This window comes from Oncorhynchus masou, chromosome 5, assembly GCF_036934945.1.
Source record: "Oncorhynchus masou masou isolate Uvic2021 chromosome 5, UVic_Omas_1.1, whole genome shotgun sequence".
Lineage (NCBI taxonomy): Eukaryota > Metazoa > Chordata > Actinopteri > Salmoniformes > Salmonidae > Oncorhynchus > Oncorhynchus masou.
The window spans coordinates 17356640-17377206 of record NC_088216.1 but is presented as its reverse complement, the minus strand read 5'-3'; the positions used below and the strand labels follow the sequence as shown (position 1 = coordinate 17377206).

The following is a 20567-nucleotide window of genomic DNA, read 5'->3' as shown; positions in this document are numbered from 1 at the left end:
TGAGATGCAGTGCCTTAGATTGCGCCACTCCGGAGCCTTAGGCTCCCTATATTAAAAAGCCTAAGGCTGTGTTTGCATAATGACTCGTGTTAAATCAGAGAACATTTGTGCTGGTAAAAAATGGACTTCAGCCATCTCTGATTTAACGTTCCCATTTTCATTCCAAATGTTAAACCCGATCATCGCGAACAGGCTTCAAATCTCCACGTGCTCAGATTACCGGTCAGCAGTAGTGCGTTCTGAAGGACGCTCCTCCTCTAAAACCGCGACGGTTGGGGGTGTGTAGTGACATGACCGGGGTGCCCATGACTGTTATGATGAAATCATGTGTGCGGTGTCACTGTTTGTACGCGTACTGTAGGATAGGGTTGCCTCTCACAAATGGGAATTTAATCAATATAACTAACTGTATTTTCTATTCAAAAACATTGATCGGAACGGTAGGAGTTTCTTCTCCAACAGACATTTGAATTCCATATCCGTATTGAATCACCTTGGTTGACCTTTTGGCTATACCCTTGAAGCACTAGCAGACTGGCTCTATAACCAAACATATGTTTATTCGTAGCGGCGACGATCACAGCACAGGACAAGGAACACATTGCAGTAGCGGTACCGAGATCTCTTAACCGAACCGGAGACGTAGGCTACGTAGCACTGAGCAGCTGACTTGGAAAAACAGGCGCTATAATTTTCCCAACGTGGCTGCGTCAAGAGAACTCGACCAAAAAGGGGATTGCTCAAGGGGATCGATTTAAAGACCACCACGGTATTTGGAGTCGACACATTGTAGGCTACCACTCTCGACTTGTTGAAGATAACCCACTTATTTTTCATTCGCAAAACTGAAGTTCTCGGCTTTCACATGATGTACACTATTACTAGAGGTCCCAGTAAACTTGTTACACAGCGCAGGACAGGTGAGCATCAGTTATGTAATTATGGTTTCTCTTCAATCCAATTATGTATTGCCTATATTATTGATATTATCGATAGTAGCATTCGAATCATGTCAATAAAGCATAGTGCACTTTTCAAAGCCTATATAATGAGCACGGAACTGTGTTTAATTGAACCTAGGCCCTCGATTAGATCTGTCGGATTTAAAAGCATATTTTAATGACAAGCATGCATGTTGTGTTCAGTGCAATCTTGATATTCTCTTTCCATTTCAGGTCCCACGCAGCAAATTGAGAATAAAACCAACGACTTGAAGCTCAAACCGACCCCCTGGTTATCCTCAAAGTAAGTTGCCATATTGCATTTATCATAATCATATCAAGAAGCGCGAGCAAACCAGTCAGCTGAAGAATCCATGGTACGTGTGTGGCGTATAGTGGAATAAACATCATCATGTAACGTTGATTCCACTGTCATTTTTGTAGTACGTCACGATTCACGGAAATTAATTTTAGAACGTTGGTAATCCTGTATGGTTACTGCAATATAGTGTCGATACACCGATAAATTACATTAAATTACAAGTGTTATTGCAACGTTTTCTACATTCTTTGGAAACGGTCTGACCTTGCGAGGTTAGCTGACAGGCTTGCTGGCTAGCCGTGCGTGCTAACTTTGGCCATTTGTTTACTGTCCAAACGCAGTAGAGAAACATTAACATTTTTGAACAGCCATTCGAGCCTGGGGAGTTTTGTCAGTAGTTACATTGTAGCCAGTGTAGAACTATGAACAACGTACCCTGAGAACGTCGCGTGCGTTCAAAGTGAAATATGCCTCGCACGCTCTGCAAGGGCACACAAGTTTAGCAATGGTGCATTTGGTTGAGTAAGCAAGCTTTTTCCCCTGTCATTAGCTACATACGTTGGTATATTTTCAATACAGGATCAAATACATTCATACAATGTAGTTTAATGCACGTGTGTTACATAATAGCACAGTCATTCAATCGTTTCCTGGGAATCACTCCAGACTTTTATAACCCGTCTGCAGTTGTCTCCGTAGCAACATCTGTGTAAGGAAGTAGGTTCAGAGGAATCCCACCAATCCTTACATTTCTATGGTAGCCGAGTGGGCATGACATGCGATGTGGGAAAATAGAATTCCTTAATATTCTAGACCAGGGCTCTTCAACCATGTTCCTGGAGAGAAACCCTCCTGTATGTTTTCACTCCAACGCCAGTTGTAACCAACCTGATTCAGTAATTATTAGAATTAGCTGCTCTAGATTAAGATTGGAGCAAAAACCTAAAGGAGAGTAGCTCTCCAGGAACCGGGTTGGAGACCTCTGTTCTAGACATAGCCACTGAACCTCTAGGCTAGATATACAATTTACTTTGCATGAGTATATGCACTTATCTATCCAGTGCATTTGGGAATGTATCAATGTCCTCTGTTTACAGTGCATGCAGTATGGACTGACTGGTTTAAATAGATATGATGTGAGAATGTATGTATCATTTCAATGGAAGGTGATGCCAAAGAAAAAACATCCATCCTGGATGGACTATAGTTTTATTCAATAAAAAAAAATTCCTTTTGGGTTTTATGCTAAAAGTATACTCTAGTGCCCAGCATATACATGAAGCAAGACCAGCTTTCCAGAGGCGTAAAACAATATGATTTCACACAGTTACTTATTTAGAACATGCTTCCTTACCGTCATTTTCTATCTATCTAGTTCTCCAACCCCAAAGATAGTGTTTAATCGCCTGAACGGGAAGAGATACCACACTGCAGCCTCACAGAAGGAAGACACCACATCTGAAGGCTTCACCCCGGCCCATGAAGAGAATGTCCGATTTGTGTACGAAGGTGAGACACATTGACGACTGGACAGATGAGACATTACCCATTTTTCTCATGCATAGAGCCATGGACACTCACTCACATGGTATAAGTGGTATTGTAGACTCTCAAATATGCAATTTGAAGGTTATTATTGAGCCTATAGTAGGTCCTTTTATGCACACACATTCCAGTGTACATCAGTTGAATGGAAGGCCATTATAGCTGACAGACATGTTGACCAGCAGCACTGACTCAGTGTTAACTCAAGGCTACATCTGACATACTGCCTCTCCACACCACCAGTAATGTTTATCTGGGAGAGAATCACTGCATTCAAGGACTAGACTACCCGATGCATGAGAATAGACACTAAAGCAAACTGGGTGTGAATATATAGAACAGAGATGATGTATAGAAGAGGGAGAGAACTACATGGAGTTGAAACCTACACTCGAAAGCAAACGGGGAGGAGAATGGAACCCACCGAGTTTAAATTATGAATCAAGTGCAAAAGTCAAGGTATTCTTTGACAAAGTTTGGGTACAGTTTAAAGATCCTCAAACCTTAGAGAACAACCTGTTCTGTTGTTCTTGGAGCACTGCTCAACGATAATGGTCAGAAGGAGGTTCTGGGCATATCCTGTTTGTTTTCATAAAACCTCTTACAGAGCACAGCTCTTCTCATTTACAGAAAGCCTTTGACTCTGTTGTAGTGCATGAAAAAGACAAGTCCAGTCACCACGGTTGTCAATTAAACTATGAAAGCACTACTAAGTAGTGTAAGGTGAAAGCTCCTTTGCACTTCTTATAAGACAGTGAGCTTGGTATATTTTTGTACATTAACATTCAAATGCTTTTCACAGAAATGTATACAGTCAACACAGTGTAAGGGGCGTGTTATAACTCCTAGTGAAACACACAACCTCCAGTCTTATCTCAACTCCTAGTAGTGTGGCTGATAAAATGTACTGTAGTTCTGTCCTGGTCCACTCGAGGACACATGGTTGGCTGTTTCATTTGAAGCACAAGCAAGGTTACACCTCTAGAGGAATAGTTTATTTCAAATAAAAACACTTCCATTGGGCATTTTCTGAGGAAAACAACCAACCATCAGCTTCATGGCCGCGGGAAGTTGTGGTGCGACGGCTGCTGCAGCACCCCATGATACTGTAATATCGCAATAGATGGATTTTTAAAAAGCACCCAAAACATTTTCCAGCGTCATGCCCAGTTGGTTTAATGTAGTCATAGGCTGTGTGTATGATACAACTACCTAGGAACTGCAGCATAACACACATAGGAAAAAGGTATTTGCTGTAAAGTGTATCTTCTAATACCTCTATGTTCTCTCCACTCTGCAGCATGGCAGGAAATCGAGCAGCAGCTGGCAGGAGATGGAGAAGGCCGTGTGGAGCCTGCTGCTGTATGTGGCCAGGGGCCCGTGCAGTATGCAGAGAAGACCCCCAGTACCACAACGAAGAGTGAGTAGCTGTAGGCCTTATTCACTAGCCGCCATTGTTGTTTAATCAGCCTCCATCTTGTTCTACCGAAGACGTGCAACAATGGGATATATGGGAGAGGCTGTACACTAGTCAACCTCTACTTCCTATCTCATTACATCCAATTATGTGATGCCCAGGACCTGTATTCATAAAGCCTCAGAGTAAGAGTGCTGATCTAGGATCAGGTCCCCTGTCCAAACAATCTTATTTTGATCTGAAAGACGAACTGATCCTAGATCAGCACGCCTACTCATGCTCCACTTTGTCATGGTCTTAACCTTCTATTTTGGTGTATTTCTGTCTAGCCCTATAAACGTCTGTCTCAGTACTGTCTAAAGAAACACATCAGGCTAAGCAATTCTTGGCACCATCTTATCTGCAGCTAGATAGGTCATAAGGCAAGCTTTTGTTTTAATGTTTAACTCTCTGGTCTCTGAACAACTATCAGTCTCTCACCTTGGATAAACTGTCACTCCTCCTAGTTGCTGATTTCACACAAAAACCTGCTCAGTCCTGTTCACTCTGTAGGTCATTGAACAGTTACTTAACAGTAGATGGACAGTACTGTAGTGTTTGAGGTTAGAGAGAAAGAGTGAAGCGTTTGAAGCACAAATATAATATCTCAATTAGAAAAAATCTCACCAATACTGTTTCCTTTTTCACACACTATTGCCTCTCCTTCTCTCCATGCAGACTTGTGAGATCCAGACAGATGTACCATAATAGTAATGTTCTTTCATTAGCACCTATTCCCTGTCTCCTTACAGACTTTGTGCCTATAGACCTGGAGGAGTGGTGGGCCCAGCGCTTCCTGGCCAACATCGCTAACCTGTCGTGACAGGAAGAGGAGGGACAGGAGGTGCTAACTTGCGTGGAAGCCACATGGGCCAAGCTGTGATCAGAAGAAGAGGTGCTGGAGGGGTGGAGAGAGGACATTCTGGTTCTGAAGCTACAGTTTAGTGGGCTTCCTGTATTTTGGGTTCAAAGGAATACTGATATCTGCACCGTGCTAGGGGAGTGTGTGACACGCACACATTGCTGTACCCCTGAATGGTCCTGAAGCTACGAACTTTTAGACTGAACGCTCCACCTCCAAGGAAAATGCCTGTTCCTGATTGGCTAATCAACCAGAAGAACTAATTCATGAAGAGTATCTGATTTTTCTTCCGCTTGTGTTTTCTTTAACAAGTACCTCCCTGCCCCAACATGAGTTGTGCTCAGATTGAATGAAGTCTATTTCTTGGCTGGTCTTTGGAGAAAAAGTAAAATATTTTTCACGATTTTCCTTTGTGTTGGAGTTATTCCCGGGTAATCCAGGGGTTTTGAATGTTAACTATTTTGGCTTGTGGACAGCATAGTTCAATAACCCAGTGAAAACAGCTTAGTCCAGACTAGTATAGAATGCTGTAAAGATAGGACACCAGGAACAGAACATAAACATTACTTAATTATAGAAGTCCAACATCCAACCAATATAAACAGGAAACAGTTCAACCAGAACTCAGAGGTAGTAACACGTTACAGCCTTAATTGCCACTGATTTAGTTCAGACTCTATTTCCCGCAAATCCTTTCAAAATCCACTTTTGCCTCCACTGTATCCCCTCAAAGGTAACTTCAATCTGCCGTTTTAGCTGCCCCTCTCCTTCCCCTCCCTCCAGCCCTGGTCGCCCCCTTCCCTCTTCTCTTTCTTCCTCCCCTCAGTCCAGGCTTGGCTGTGGTAAACGTAATGCACTGGGAATCCAGGTAGTCTAGTAGCTTGGCGGCCCCCAGCTGGATACCTGCGGCCTTGAGTCTGGCCTGGAAGTCTGACAGGACCAGGGGCTGGTAGTGGAGGATCTGCCCGTAGAGGTCAGGGTCTGACTGGATGAAATGACGGACAGCGACGAGCTTGTCCTGGAGCTTGGAGGCAGACTGCGAGGCAGTAATGTTGTCGTTATCCGAGTCGTCAGAGAGGCACTGCTCTGGATTAGACCTGGAGAATAGAGATGAATGGAGGAGTGTCAATGTTACTACATTTGACTTTGAATTTAGAAGTCAAAGTATTCTAGACAAACACATACATGAACAACAGCTGTTAAACACACAGTCCCAGTGCTAACCTCTCAGAGTCTTCACTGGGTGCTGTGGAGGACGTATTGGATCCCTGAGAGGCAGAGAGAGGCTCCATGTCCTCCTCCTCACCAGGCAGTTTCACCAGGGAGACGGTAGGTGCTGCTTTTCCACCAGGCTCTTTAAACCCCCCAGTCTGGGCACAGGACACTGGCTTTCTGGTGGGCTCCGTGGTGGTGGGTGGGGGCCCGGCGGCTCTGGGTCGACCCAGGGAAGGTGCCTCGTCCTCAGACTCTGAGCTGACGACCTGGTGGGTGTACTGGTGGATCTCCTTGAGCTTCAGGATCATCTGGCGCTTGGGTAAGGGACGCACACCGAATCTAGAGGGAGGACACAGAGCAGGATGGCAACCGAAAGAGATGGATGTAGAGAAAAGAGATGAGGGGGAGGTATAGACAGACTACACTGACAACTGCCATATACTGTGCTCCTGTAATCTCAAATATCATCAAAGAACAATCAATAGAGGAAGAAGGACTGGGAACTAGATAAGGCTAGGTCTCTTAAGATGGTGGTAGTGATGGGGGAGTGAAATGACCACATGAATTAAATAACTGATAGTAAAACTAGTCTAAAAGGCAGAGATACCAGAGACCGTTCTGAGGTGATGTGTTGGGGGAGTCAGACCTGTTGAGCTTGTTCTTGAGGTCAGGTGTGTCCATGTCAGAGTAGCTGGGCATGGGGGTGATGGGGACCAGGGGGCCCTGCTGGCCTTTCCTACGGGGGGCCACTGTGGAGGGAGGGGTCAAAGGGTAGAGAAATAAGATGTGACAAAACAGTGAATGTGTTTCACATGTTTATTGCATTTCTGGATCAGAATAACACGAATGGAAGACTGTTCAATATTTCAACAGTAGGAAGCAATGAAGCTGGCTTTGAACCCGAGCTAGCTAGATTAAACATTATAACCTCTATACAAGGGGGTATAACTGCTGAAAGTGTATTACCTGGGGTCTTGAGCTGGGCCACTCTCTGAGCCGGAGCTACAGGATTCACCCTCTGAGAGAGAGGAAGAGGCTCATCCTCTTCCTGCCCCCAGTCGTCCCAGATCTCAGCGTCCAGGAGGCTCGCGTTGATCTCTGGGTTGGCCTGAGGTGGAGAGGGGGTGGTGTAGGCTTTAGGAAGAGGAGAGGGGGTAAAAGTAGAGGATGTTCCTGCAATCTCTCCATCTCTCAGGCCCTGTCTCGGAGGACTAGCCCCACCGCCGCTGCTCTCTAGCCTCAGACTGAAGCACACTGCCGGGGATCGTTCTCCGTCCGTGTCCCCTCCTCCTGCGTTTAGGCCCCAGGAGTCATCGAAAGCCATGGGTGGCTCGTCCATCCCGAGGAAGCTCTGTTGAAAGCTGTTACTGGACCTCTCCATGTCTTCTCCCATCTCTTCCTCCTGCTCTTCCTCTTTCACTACACTCCTTTCCAGTTCCTCCATTTTCATAATCTCATCCGATTCCTCTCTCACCCCCCTCTCTTTCTCTCCCCCCGTCTCGCTGTCTCCTGGGCTGTGGAAGTATTTAGACTCACTGGATGGTCGGCGTTGTCCGGGGGAGCCGCTGTTCTCTCTCGGTTGGGTAAGGGACTCCTTATGTGGGGACGAGGATGGGTCGGAAGGGTCCGAGTGGGATAGGCCCAGAGACCCCTCTCCCCCTCTCTTCCATGGGCTCCCAGAGATCCCCAGCCCCCTCCCTCTCTGCCTGGTTCCGTTGTCCCCCTCCCCGTCTCTCAGAAGAGGGGAGGCCAGAGACGGAGCAGAGGGCTTGGGTAGATCTGAATAAAGGGGAGTGGAGCTGTATGGCTGGGGGATGTTGTGGAGAGGAGTACCCTTGGTGGAGGGGTCTGGTGGGGGGATGACGGAGAGAGGGGGGTCAGGCGGGGTAGGCAGGAGCGTTTTGGTTGGGACTTGGAGGGGACTGTGGATCCAGAACCACTGTTGTATTTCTGGGAAAAGAGGCCGTCATGGTCGAGACCCAAGCTGGAGTGCCGAAGCCCTCTGCTGTCTGATTTCTGCCTCGAAATAGAGGACTCTGTCTGGGCAGAATGTGTAGAAACCCTGGGTGGGTGTGAGGTCTGGCAGCTAGGCCTGAAAGGGAGGGTGGGAGAGGAGAAAACTGATGCTGCAGAAGAGGAGGAAGAAGAGTTGGCCTTAGGAAAGAGCTGAGTGCGACGCATGCTACTAAAGGTCTGGGTAGAGCTCGTCCTCCTGGACGGCAGGGGCGGAGTGGCTGGGATGAGCCAAGACATCTCTGCAGAACAGTCCATGAGACTAGTAGAACCAGCAGAACCAGGGTTAGAACCTGGTTTATAACCTGGAGGATCTGGATCTAAGCCTTGATCTGAAGGTGAGACAGAAGGATCCCTCACAAAACCACCAACAGTCTCTTTCTCCTTCGAGCTGGATTTCTTAGGTTCTGTGTCTGATTGGGTTATCGAGGTGGGTTTCTTGGATTCTGTGTTCGATTGAGTTGTGATTCGGGTGTAGCCTTGGTGGTTCTGGGAGAGACGAGTAGAGGGTGGTGGAGAGGGGCTGGTAGGTCCTAGATCCCCTACCTCCATCTCTTCACTAGAGTCAGACAGAACTATAAGCTCAGGTTCTTCTTTGGTACTGTGAGGAGGAGAGACGGGTGCAGAAATACTATACGGACCATGACTCTCTCTCTTTAAGTCCTCTGGACTAGACGGTACCTTCTCTTGGAGTATCTCCTTACACACAGGAACTTTCCCTCTTCCCACCTCTCCCTTTGTCCTGACTTGTGCCCCGGTGTCAGTCACTTCCCCTGGGGACAAACCAGGAACAGGTAGGGCGGATACACCAGGGACCAGAGGAGGACTGATGGAGAGGTCAATGATTTCAATGGCTGAGTACTGGAGGGTAGGGATCGCTGTCTGTCTCGTACCCACATCGACCCTCACCCTTGTGGGCTGGGAGCAGGAGGACGGTGGGGGTGGGGAGGTGAGTTCTGGCTGTCTCGCACCCTCCACTACCATGGTCCTGGGGGGCTGGGAACGGGGGTTTCTGGATAGCCCTGTGGGGTTGGGAGTGGCAGGATGGTTGTGTTGGTGGGGAGGTGTGGGGCTCCTCCTGCGTCTCATAGACCCCCCAAGAGTCAGAGAAGAGGCGGCTGTAGCTACGGTCTAGACTAGCGTTTAGTTCTTGATCGTCAATCGGACTGGAGTGGAGGCTTTTTGTCGTTGATACCTCTCCAACACTTCTTGAGCTTGTGACGTTTGATTCAAATTGTTTTGTTCTGTCTGACTCCATGGTAGCTGTTCTAGAACGTTCTAGATCTCTACCTTCTGATTTGTTGAGATCAGTTTTTATCATATTTGGATTCCCTTGGTCTGTGTCGATGTCACCAATAGCTATGTCTGCCTCTAAACTGGGAGGTTTTGTTTGAGGGGACATCATGCATGTTAATTCACCCTTATCTGAGTGTTCAGCCAATGAGTGAGCTTGGATTGGAGCCTCCTGCTCTTCTTCTGTCTCTGTGAAAAATGTCACTCCTCCCTCCTCCTCTTCTGATTCTTCCTTTTCGCTCTCTTTTCCTTCATCCCTCTTTCTCTGAGTGGCAGCAAACTCATATATCTCCTCCATCTCTTCTTCGTTCACCCTTTCTTCGTTCATCTCTCCATCTTCTATCCTCACGCCCTCCCCTCGCCCCTCCTCCTCCATCGCAATCCCTCCTTCCTCTCCTCTGTCCTCATCTTCCTCAACCTCTTCTTCATTCCACATGGAGCGGAGGAGCTCCATGAAGACCTGGTCTTGGTGCTCCTCCTCTCCCCCAGATTGGTGCTCCTGGGCTGGGTAGTCTCCCCACTGACCCCCCTGTCCCTCTACACCTCTGTGGAGGTCTGTCTGAGCTGGGTAGAGCTGGCACAGCTGCTGCAGCTCCTCCAGGTTGAACCTGATGAGGAGAAAACAGAGAGAAAGAAGGAGTTTTATAGAAAGAGAAACAGAAAGCAAGAGGGGAAGGGGGATAAAGAACAATATGTTTTTTGGTTCATTCTAACTCACCTTTTACCTGAGAATTTTGTAATACTTTCTGTTACTAAGATTAAGTCATATCACTTAAACACCAGTCTAGCCATCCAGGCGGAGGTGTTGAGTCAGACTTTACCTGGCTGCCAGCTCCTGAACGTGTGGCAGCAGGGTGTGTGTGAGGGGGCAGTGGGCTGTGTAGAGGTACTGGAGCAGGGTATATACCGCCTGGCCTGGTACCTCACCCAACAACACCCTCTGGGCTGAGGGCATGCCGTCCTCCTGCACCCCGAATCCACTGTCATGGACCTGGGGGAGAGAGCGGATGGAATGAGAAAACGAGCGATAGAAAACAAATGAAATTCAACTGTAAATATTAATGGTTTCAAAGGAGAACCATACAACGAGGCAAAATCCACACGTGCACTCACCATCTGCACCAGCAGGGGGCATCGAGCATACAGCATGAATGAATGGGTGAAGTACACCTCCCCACTGTCCACCTGTAGCTGGACATCACTGAACTGGGGGTTGTTCACCATACTGGTGAGGTCTGAGGCCAGCCTGGACAGCGCCACCTACGGGTCAGAGACGGACAATGGCTACCAGCACAGAGCAATGATCAGGCAACAAGAGTCCAACAGAGTTATGATGAGATGGTGATTATATTAGCCCAGGTGTGGCCAACCCTCTTTCTGGAGAGCTACTGGGTGTGTGTAGAGTTTTGCTCCAACCCTACTCTAACACACTGCACTCAGCTAATCAAGGTCTAGTTATTAAAATGTATACAATAGAGTGGAAGACTTCTAAAAAAGGTCCCTTACTGATTTCTGGCTGCTCCTGTTGGTATTTCTGCTTTGAGGAAGAGATCTCATCTGATGTCTTTCAGTGTTTCTACTGCTCTCTGGGATGAAGCCACTGAGACACAGGTCAGGGGGGTCGTCTGTGCTCTCAGGAACAAAGCCACTCAGGTGGAAGTCTGTAGCAGTGTTCTCTTTGTCTGAGGGACCGAGGGAAGATTAACAACGTTAGAGGTACAGTAGGTTTGACTTTCAGGGATGCTGTGTGTGTGTTAATCTACATATCTGTGAGTGTGTATATACATCCTGTGTCTGGAGTGGAAACACCGGGAGTGAGCACGTGACCAGCGATGAAGATGCGTCTAGCGACTCCCAGGCACCGAGGCCCAGACTGAGCACGTGACCAGCGATGAAGATGCGTCTAGCGACTCCCAGGCACCGAGGCCCAGACTGAGCACGTGACCAGCGATGAAGATGCGTCTAGCGACTCCCAGGCACCGAGGCCCAGACTGAGCACGTGACCAGCGATGAAGATGCGTCTAGCGACTCCCAGGCACCGAGGCCCAGACTGAGCATGTGACCAGCGATGAAGATGCGTCTAGCGACTCCCAGGCACCGAGGCCCAGACTGAGCACGTGACCAGCGATGAAGATGCGTCTAGCGACTCCCAGGCACCGAGGCCCAGACTGAGCATGTGACCAGCGATGAAGATGCGTCTAGCGACTCCCAGGCACCGAGGCCCAGACTGAGCACGTGACCAGCGATGAAGATGCGTCTCTCCCAGGCACCGAGGCCCAGACTGAGCATGTGACCAGCGATGAAGATGCGTCTAGCGACTCCCAGGCACCGAGGCCCAGACTGAGCACGTGACCAGCGATGAAGATGCGTCTAGCGACTCCCAGGCACCGAGGCCCAGACTGAGCATGTGACCAGCGATGAAGATGCGTCTAGCGACTCCCAGGCACCGAGGCCCAGACTGAGCACGTGACCAGCGATGAAGATGCGTCTAGCGACTCCCAGGCACCGAGGCCAGACTGAGGACGTGACCAGCGATGAAGATGCGTGACCCCAGGCACCGATGAAGCGATGAAGATGCGTCTAGCGACTCCCAGGCACCGAGGCCCAGACTGAGCACGTGACCAGCGATGAAGATGCGTCTAGCGATCCCAGGCACCGAGGCCAGACTGAGGACGTGACCAGCGATGAAGATGCGTCTTGCGACTCCCAGGCACCGAGGCCCAGACTGAGGACGTGACCAGCGATGAAGATGCGTCTAGCAACTCCCAGGCACCGAGGCCAGACTGAGCACGTGACCAGCGATGAAGATGCACCTCCCAGGCACCGAGGCCCAGACTGAGCACGTGACCAGCGATGAAGATGCGTCTAGCGACTCCCAGGCACCGAGGCCCAGACTGAGCACGTGACCAGCGATGAAGATGCGTCTAGCGACTCCCAGGCACCGAGGCCCAGACTGAGCACGTGACCTGCGTTGAAGATGCGTCTAGCGACTCCCAGGCACCGAGGCCCAGACTGAGCACGTGACCTGCGTTGAAGATGCGTCTAGCGACTCCCAGGCACCGAGGCCCAGACTGAGCACGTGACCAGCGATGAAGATGCGTCTAGCGACTCCCAGGCACCGAGGCCCAGACTGAGCACGTGACCTGCGTTGAAGATGCGTCTAGTGACTCCCAGGCACCGAGGCCCAGACTGAGGACGTGACCAGCGATGAAGATGCGTCTGACAGGCACCGAGGCCAGACTGAGGATGTGATCAGCGATGAAGATGCGTCTAGCGACTCCCAGGCACCGAGGCCCAGACTGAGGATGTGATCAGCGTTGAGGATGCGTCTAGCGACTCCCAGGCACCGAGGCCAGACTGAGCACGTGACAAGCGATGAAGATGCGTCTAGCGACTCCCAGGCACCGAGGCCCAGACTGAGCACGTGACCAGCGATGAAGATGCGTCTAGCGACTCCCAGGCCCCGAGGCCCAGACTGAGGACGTGACCAGCGATGAAGATGCGTCTAGACTCCCAGGCCCCGAGGCCCAGACTGAGGACGTGACCAGCGATGAAGATGCGTCTAGCGACTCCCAGGCACCGAGGCCCAGACTGAGCACGTGACCAGCGATGAAGATGCGTCTAGCGACTCCCAGGCACCGAGGCCCAGACTGAGGACGTGACCAGCGATGAAGATGCGTCTAGCGACTCCCAGGCACCGAGGCCCAGACTGAGGATGACCAGCGATGAAGATGCGTCTAGCGACTCCCAGGCACCGAGGCCCAGACTGAGGACGTGACCAGCGATGAAGATGCGTCTAGCGACTCCCAGGCCCAGACTGAGCACGTGACCAGCGATGAAGATGCGTCTAGCGACTCCCAGGCACCGAGGCCAGACTGAGCATGTGACCAGCGATGAAGATGCGTCTAGCGACTCCCAGGCACCGAGGCCCAGACTGAGCACGTGACCAGCGATGAAGATGCGTCTAGCGACTCCCAGGCACCGAGGCCCAGACTGAGCATGTGACCAGCGATGAAGATGCGTCTAGCGACTCCCAGGCACCGAGGCCCAGACTGAGCACGTGACCAGCGATGAAGATGCGTCTAGCGACTCCCAGGCACCGAGGCCCAGACTGAGCATGTGACCAGCGATGAAGATGCGTCTAGCGACTCCCAGGCACCGAGGCCCAGACTGAGCACGTGACCAGCGATGAAGATGCGTCTAGCGACTCCCAGGCACCGAGGCCAGACTGAGGACGTGACCAGCGATGAAGATGCGTCTTGCGACTCCCAGGCACCGAGGCCCAGACTGAGGACGTGACCAGCGATGAAGATGCGTCTAGCGACTCCCAGGCACCGAGGCCCAGACTGAGCACGTGACCAGCGATGAAGATGCGTCTAGCGACTCCCAGGCACCGAGGCCAGACTGAGGACGTGACCAGCGATGAAGATGCGTCTTGCGACTCCCAGGCACCGAGGCCCAGACTGAGGACGTGACCAGCGATGAAGATGCGTCTAGCAACTCCCAGGCACCGAGGCCAGACTGAGCACGTGACCAGCGATGAAGATGCGTCTAGCGACTCCCAGGCACCGAGGCCCAGACTGAGCACGTGACCAGCGATGAAGATGCGTCTAGCGACTCCCAGGCACCGAGGCCCAGACTGAGCACGTGACCAGCGATGAAGATGCGTCTAGCGACTCCCAGGCACCGAGGCCCAGACTGAGCACGTGACCTGCGTTGAAGATGCGTCTACGACTCCCAGGCACCGAGGCCCAGACTGCACGTGACCTGCGTTGAAGATGCGTCTAGCGACTCCCAGGCACCGAGGCCCAGACTGAGCACGTGACCAGCGATGAAGATGCGTCTAGCGACTCCCAGGCACCGAGGCCCAGACTGAGCACGTGACCTGCGTTGAAGATGCGTCTAGTGACTCCCAGGCACCGAGGCCCAGACTGAGGACGTGACCAGCGATGAAGATGCGTCTAGCGACTCCCAGGCACCGAGGCCAGACTGAGGATGTGATCAGCGATGAAGATGCGTCTAGCGACTCCCAGGCACCGAGGCCCAGACTGAGGATGTGATCAGCGTTGAGGATGCGTCTAGCGACTCCCAGGCACCGAGGCCAGACTGAGCACGTGACAAGCGATGAAGATGCGTCTAGCGACTCCCAGGCACCGAGGCCCAGACTGAGCACGTGACCAGCGATGAAGATGCGTCTAGCGACTCCCAGGCCCCGAGGCCCAGACTGAGGACGTGACCAGCGATGAAGATGCGTCTAGCGACTCCCAGGCCCCGAGGCCCAGACTGAGGACGTGACCAGCGATGAAGATGCGTCTAGCGACTCCCAGGCACCGAGGCCCAGACTGAGCACGTGACCAGCGATGAAGATGCGTCTAGCGACTCCCAGGCACCGAGGCCCAGACTGAGGACGTGACCAGCGATGAAGATGCGTCTAGCGACTCCCAGGCACCGAGGCCCAGACTGAGGACGTGACCAGCGATGAAGATGCGTCTAGCGACTCCCAGGCACCGAGGCCCAGACTGAGGACGTGACCAGCGATGAAGATGCGTCTAGCGACTCCCAGGCACCGAGGCCCAGACTGACGACGTGACCAGCGATGAAGATGCGTCTAGTGACTCCCAGGCACCGAGGCCCAGACTGAGGACGTGACCAGCGATGAAGATGCGTCTAGCGACTCCCAGGCACCGAGGCCCAGACTGACGACGTGACCAGCGATGAAGATGCGTCTAGTGACTCCCAGGCACCGAGGCCCAGACTGAGCACGTGACCAGCGATGAAGATGCGTCTAGCGACTCCCAGGCACCGAGGCCCAGACTGAGCACGTGACCAGCGATGAAGATGCGTCTAGCGACTCCCAGGCACCGAGGCCCAGACTGAGGACGTGACCAGCGATGAAGATGCGTCTAGCGACTCCCAGGCACCGAGGCCCAGACTGAGCACGTGACCTGCGTTGAAGATGCGTCTAGCGACTCCCAGGCACCGAGGCCCAGACTGAGGACTCCATCACCATTTATGGCATTGACTGGATGGCTGACCATATGACACATAACGCAAAAGTCAAACACACCTTATCCGGGGCGGGACGTTCCCATAGAAGCCTGGGAGCACGGACACCGTCGGGGGTGTGAAGACAGATAACTTGAATCGACGAAATGAATGTTACTCTGTGAATTACATTGTCGTGTTTGGATTGATTCAAGGGTTCATAAAGAGTTGTGAATGTTGATATGTTTCATTGTACTGTAAGTGCTATGGATTCATTGTTACTGTGTTATTCTTCTCTGTTCAAAGAGGGAGCGACCAGATGTGAGCTCTTCTCATTCAGATAAGGGAGGTTCTGGAGTTCGTGAGTTATTTTAATGAATTTTTGCTTTAGCCAAACTCTGTGACGTTAATTAGACGAGGAGAGATTCTGAGACCTGGAGCTCAGGGGAGAATAAAAGATGGGTGGAAACTGTGTTCACGGAGTCATTGGAAACCAATCTCCTGGTGTAGCGTTCTGTTACACCATAGTGGGTCTTTTATACATTTAGACTTTTACATATTTTGTATCTTTTGACATTGAAGACTTCTGGTATGTAGAATTTCATAATTGTATTCTAATTGCACAAGTGTAATACATTAGATTACTTTTAGATGGATAAGAACGTCAGTTGTCATATTTCTGAGTAACATTCCTCGTGTTATTATTAGATGTATGGTCTAATGTTATTCATACTACACACAGCAGATATGCTTGGCCTCTAACTGTGCAGCTCTGAGCTGAGGTTAAATCAATCATTTAATGCTAGGACATTGATCGCAAGATATTAGCGGTCTCTCAGAGCCTCTGAATAACTCTAAGGGTTATCTTGGACACGTAACTTATAGTATTCTGAGTGGTGATGCAAGGCTCGCTACCTTGACTAGATCCATGGATACACTTTTCTACCTACAGCATTCACATGGTAATGGAGCCAGACTGAAGACTATGATATGCTTGTATTAGTCCTACACTTTTACATGTCAATGTCTTTGTGTTTTGTGCACATTCTTCCCCCTGTGTGTTTCCTGTATATAACAGTTCTCCCAGGAGTAGCTCTCACCTCTGGCAGGTCCTGGGGTAGAATAGCCCCACTGTGTGAGGGTCATTCCCTCATCAGCCAGCTCCATCAGGTCACACAGAGTCTGGCTGCCCACTGGAAGGTGCCCTGTCCCTGGGGTGGAAGGGAGCGAAGAGGGGACTGGTTGTTGGGAGGAAGGGATAGATTGCTTGGTCATAGAGATGCTTTCTGTTAAGGAAAGGTTGGTGGAGGATCCAGGCATGGCCTTGGTGGGAAACACCATATCCATCTAGAAGACAAATTGAGTGAAATAAATGAAAGTGTGAATGAAAAGACTACGAATCAAGATACACTCATACTTTTAACACAAATCAGAGTATTTGAAGCAAAGATGTGAAAGTATGAGTAACACACACACACGGGCTCTCACCTTTACAGACACCCAAGGCTGTATAAATTCTCTGAGCTCTGGGGTGTAGAACTCAGAGGTGACCTTCGGCCCTCCGTCCCGCAGCGCACTCTTCTGCCAGAGGGGGCCAGCACCCGTTCTGCAGGAGGGCAGGGAGCTGGGGCAGCGTGTGGGGGTGGGAGGCGAGGGGGCGCGGGTACGGAGGAGGAGGCCAGCCACGCGCTCCTGTAGTCGCCTCAGGGCTGTCTCCGAGTCCTGGACCAGGAGGAGGGGAGGGGGTGCACCCTTTTTCCTCTTGCCACGCCCCTTGCCTGGGGGAGGGGTCAAGACAAAAGGACTCGGCTATGATATTAATCATATAATATAAACATCATCAAAATGTTTATACATGTATAGTTTCATATCAATGTATTTAGTATAGTTTGCTCCTGTTTTACATAATAAAGGGAAATTGTTTTTCGTCACAGCAAATGCATCCTTATAATCATAGCATAATGCATTGCCTAAACAATACGTAGGTTCAGTCAAGATAGTGACTTACTCGGTTCAGCTCTCCATTTCAATGGTGACAGAGAAATGTGAGGGAGGATGACTGGGAGCTGCTGACCACCTCTCTCCCTCTGTAACTCTCTCTGCATCTCCCGCTCCATCTCTTTCTCCTGCTCCAGTAGGGAGTGGGACAGGGCCATGGCCACCATGGTGTCTTCATCCAGGCCACGGGGCTTCTTTCTGGGCTTCTTCCTGCCCGGGAGGCTGGGGTCTGTGGAGCCTTTACGCTTGGAACCTCCGGCCTGCGGACTGGGGGAGAGGAGAGGGTTATTCACGGGTGGAATAGAATAGTTTATTGTCCTCCAGCATTTGAACAACGCAGTGTTTCTCCTACATTCTTTCTCTAGGTGGGACAGAACGGCCCCAAAAGCATCATACAGGGGCGGTTCAGTAGGGCACAACGTTAGCTCTATCAAGTACACTTCTATCAGCAATGTTCAGTATGTTGCACCCTCCTGAACACGACTCAATGCTTCTAACATCAAAGTTATCAATTTAATGTACAGTAATAGCAGTCAAGCTGTTTGGGTTGGTTGATGGTTCAAAGGGGCGGGACCAATCAGACCAGGGTGACTCACGGTTGGTTGGCGGTGCTGTCAGTCAGGCCCTCTGCAACTTGTCTCTGTACAGCCTGCAGCAGCTCGGCAGGAGCCACGCCCATCGTGGAGGAGCAACGCTTGAGGTGGGCCGCGCGACTCATCTGGGACTTGAACCGTTTACCACAGATGGGGCATTCTGGGACGCTGGGAGCGGGAGGAGGGGCGGAGGCAGCACTGTCCTCACTCTTGTCTAGACACCTGGATAAGGGGACATGGGGTGTCCCAATAAAGTAAACTGGTTTATTTTCCTTGTCTCCTTTCCATCATCTGCACTGATCTGAAAACACTGGATTGTTGAAGGCCAAACATCAGAAGCCACAAGATGACTTGATTTCACCTATCCAGTTCCTCAAGATCAGGAAAGGAAACGAGGCAGTATCTTCCTTGGAGGCAGACAGAATCTGGAATTATATGGGTCTTTGGAGTCATTGACTGTTCTAGTAACAGACAGATTCTGGAGTTAGATGGGTGAGAGAGCAGTGTGTCCAGCTCCAGTCGTCCCTACCTGTTGATGTGTTGGGTGCGTCCTGCGGGGCTCATGGCAGACAGGTCTTTCTGGCAGAGCTGACAGAAGAACAGGCCTCCCTGCTCCAGGTCCACTACACTACCCTGGGCCACAGCCTGGGCCTCCCTGTCCAGCTCCTCCTGTAGACGCAGGGCCAGGGCCTCATCCGAGTCATCCACCTGGGGGTCCAGTGGTAGGGGAGAAGAGGCGGAGGTGGATGGAACTGAACAGGAAGGGCAGAGGTGGAGAGAAAGGTAATTAGCATGCCATTAAGTGTACATACAAATGAAAATACACACCATATAATCTAGAGAAAAGTCACAGTGATGAATCTCACCATTATCTGGCAGTGGATGGGGAGCAGCACTGTCACTTTCACTCCCTGTGGCTGCAGGCTGATTCCTCTCACCATGCACCAGCTTCTGTGGATTGACTCTCTTGAACTGCTGCATCCTGTGTAGCACTTTCTCCTTCACCCCCATTCCCCTATCCTCAGGCTGAGACCCAGCAACATCCACAGCCACTGATGACCCATTCTCTCCTTCACCAAGTTCAATACCTCCATTGACCACTGCTTGTTTAGATTTGTCTGTATTGGAGGGAAGTCGGTTTGGTTCATCACAAGTGGTAGAGATGGAGGAAACGTGTTCAGAGTTGTTACCCAAAGCTCCCTTTGAACTTGGGCCAACATCTTTCTTCTTCCTCCTAGTCGTCACCCTTTTGGTGGGTATGTCTTTCACAGTGTCCTGGGACGAGGGCTCTGCAACACTTCTCTTCTCGGTTACGCCTGCTTTTCTGCGGACTCGTTTGAGCAACTTAGAGCAGAGGTCCACGAAGTCTTGATCAGAGTCGTCCATTGTGTTTGACTGTTAGTGGTCTGCTTCTTGCGCCACTAAATAGCTAGATGTGTTGTTTTGATAGTGATAACGTTAGCCTCTCGGGACTGAGAGCCATAGAGGTTAATGCTGCTAGCTAGCTAAAAATGTGAGGTGGCATTTGTGAAATATCCTCTCTTCAGCATAAATATTCTGCATAATTTAGGAATGAATGTGCCATTACTGCATGAAAATTGAACAGTTGCATCTGACAGTGAACATGTATTACGAGCTAAATGTGTCTTTATTCAAAATACTCACATTCGACTGCTTCACATACTTCCGGTCACGTGACAACAGGCTTGACGTCTACCCAGGTCATGTGATAGGGTGGATTCATGCGTTACAAGACCTTTATTATTTTAAAGTACTAAATAATTTACAACATTTAGAAAGTATTACCAGTAGAAGAATAGCAATGAGCTTTAAACTTAAGTATAAGTGACCATATACATTTTTTGGGGCTTGATGGCTGCATTTGATCCAACAAGAAAATATTCTAAAAGCTTCTCCCCTGAAATCATGGTGACAGTCATTTGCAACAGCTTTGTGTGTAATGTATATATATATATATTTTTTTTTTTAAAGTAACCTTTATTTAACGAGGCAAGTCAGTTTTGAACACATTCTTATTTACATTGACGGCCTAACTCGGATGACGCTGGGCCAATTGTGCGCCGCCCTATGGGACTCCCAATCACAGCCAGTTGTGATACAGCCTGATTTCGAACCAGGGTGTCTGTAGTGACACCTCAAGCACTGAGATGCAGTGCCTTAGATCGCTGCGCCACTCGCCCTTTTACCTGAAATTTGCATGGCTTCTTGAGAGATTTTTGAATGAAGCCCTACTCACTTTACCTGTTCTCATTCTGAGACTGCCCAAATACTCACTTTACCTGTTCTCATTGAGACTGTCCGAATACTCACTTTACCTGTTCTC

General features: G+C 50.1%; 2 protein-coding genes across 2 annotated transcripts; one reads left to right on the top strand and one right to left on the bottom strand.

Annotated features, from left to right (window-relative positions):
* The first annotated feature begins 347 nt into the window (after nucleotides 1–347).
* mcrip2 (MAPK regulated corepressor interacting protein 2) lies at nucleotides 348–5531 on the top strand. Its single transcript, XM_064961903.1, has 5 exons — nucleotides 348–920; nucleotides 1176–1245; nucleotides 2639–2772; nucleotides 4109–4228; nucleotides 5017–5531. Exons 1-5 carry the CDS (start codon nucleotides 866–868, stop codon nucleotides 5085–5087), a joined length of 450 nt encoding a protein of 149 aa, XP_064817975.1. The 5' UTR covers nucleotides 348–865; the 3' UTR covers nucleotides 5088–5531.
* Nucleotides 2456–19929, bottom strand: slx4 (SLX4 structure-specific endonuclease subunit homolog (S. cerevisiae)). The gene is given in 15 exon segments (XM_064961876.1): nucleotides 2456–6223; nucleotides 6351–6680; nucleotides 6988–7090; nucleotides 7308–8225; nucleotides 8228–9395; nucleotides 9397–10255; nucleotides 10469–10638; nucleotides 10761–10907; nucleotides 11154–11329; nucleotides 16733–16979; nucleotides 17121–17410; nucleotides 17641–17897; nucleotides 18227–18445; nucleotides 18753–18975; nucleotides 19090–19929. Coding segments are annotated over 15 exon segments (5985 nt in total). The 5' UTR covers nucleotides 19610–19929; the 3' UTR covers nucleotides 2456–5865.
* Nucleotides 19930–20567: the final 638 nt, after the last annotated feature.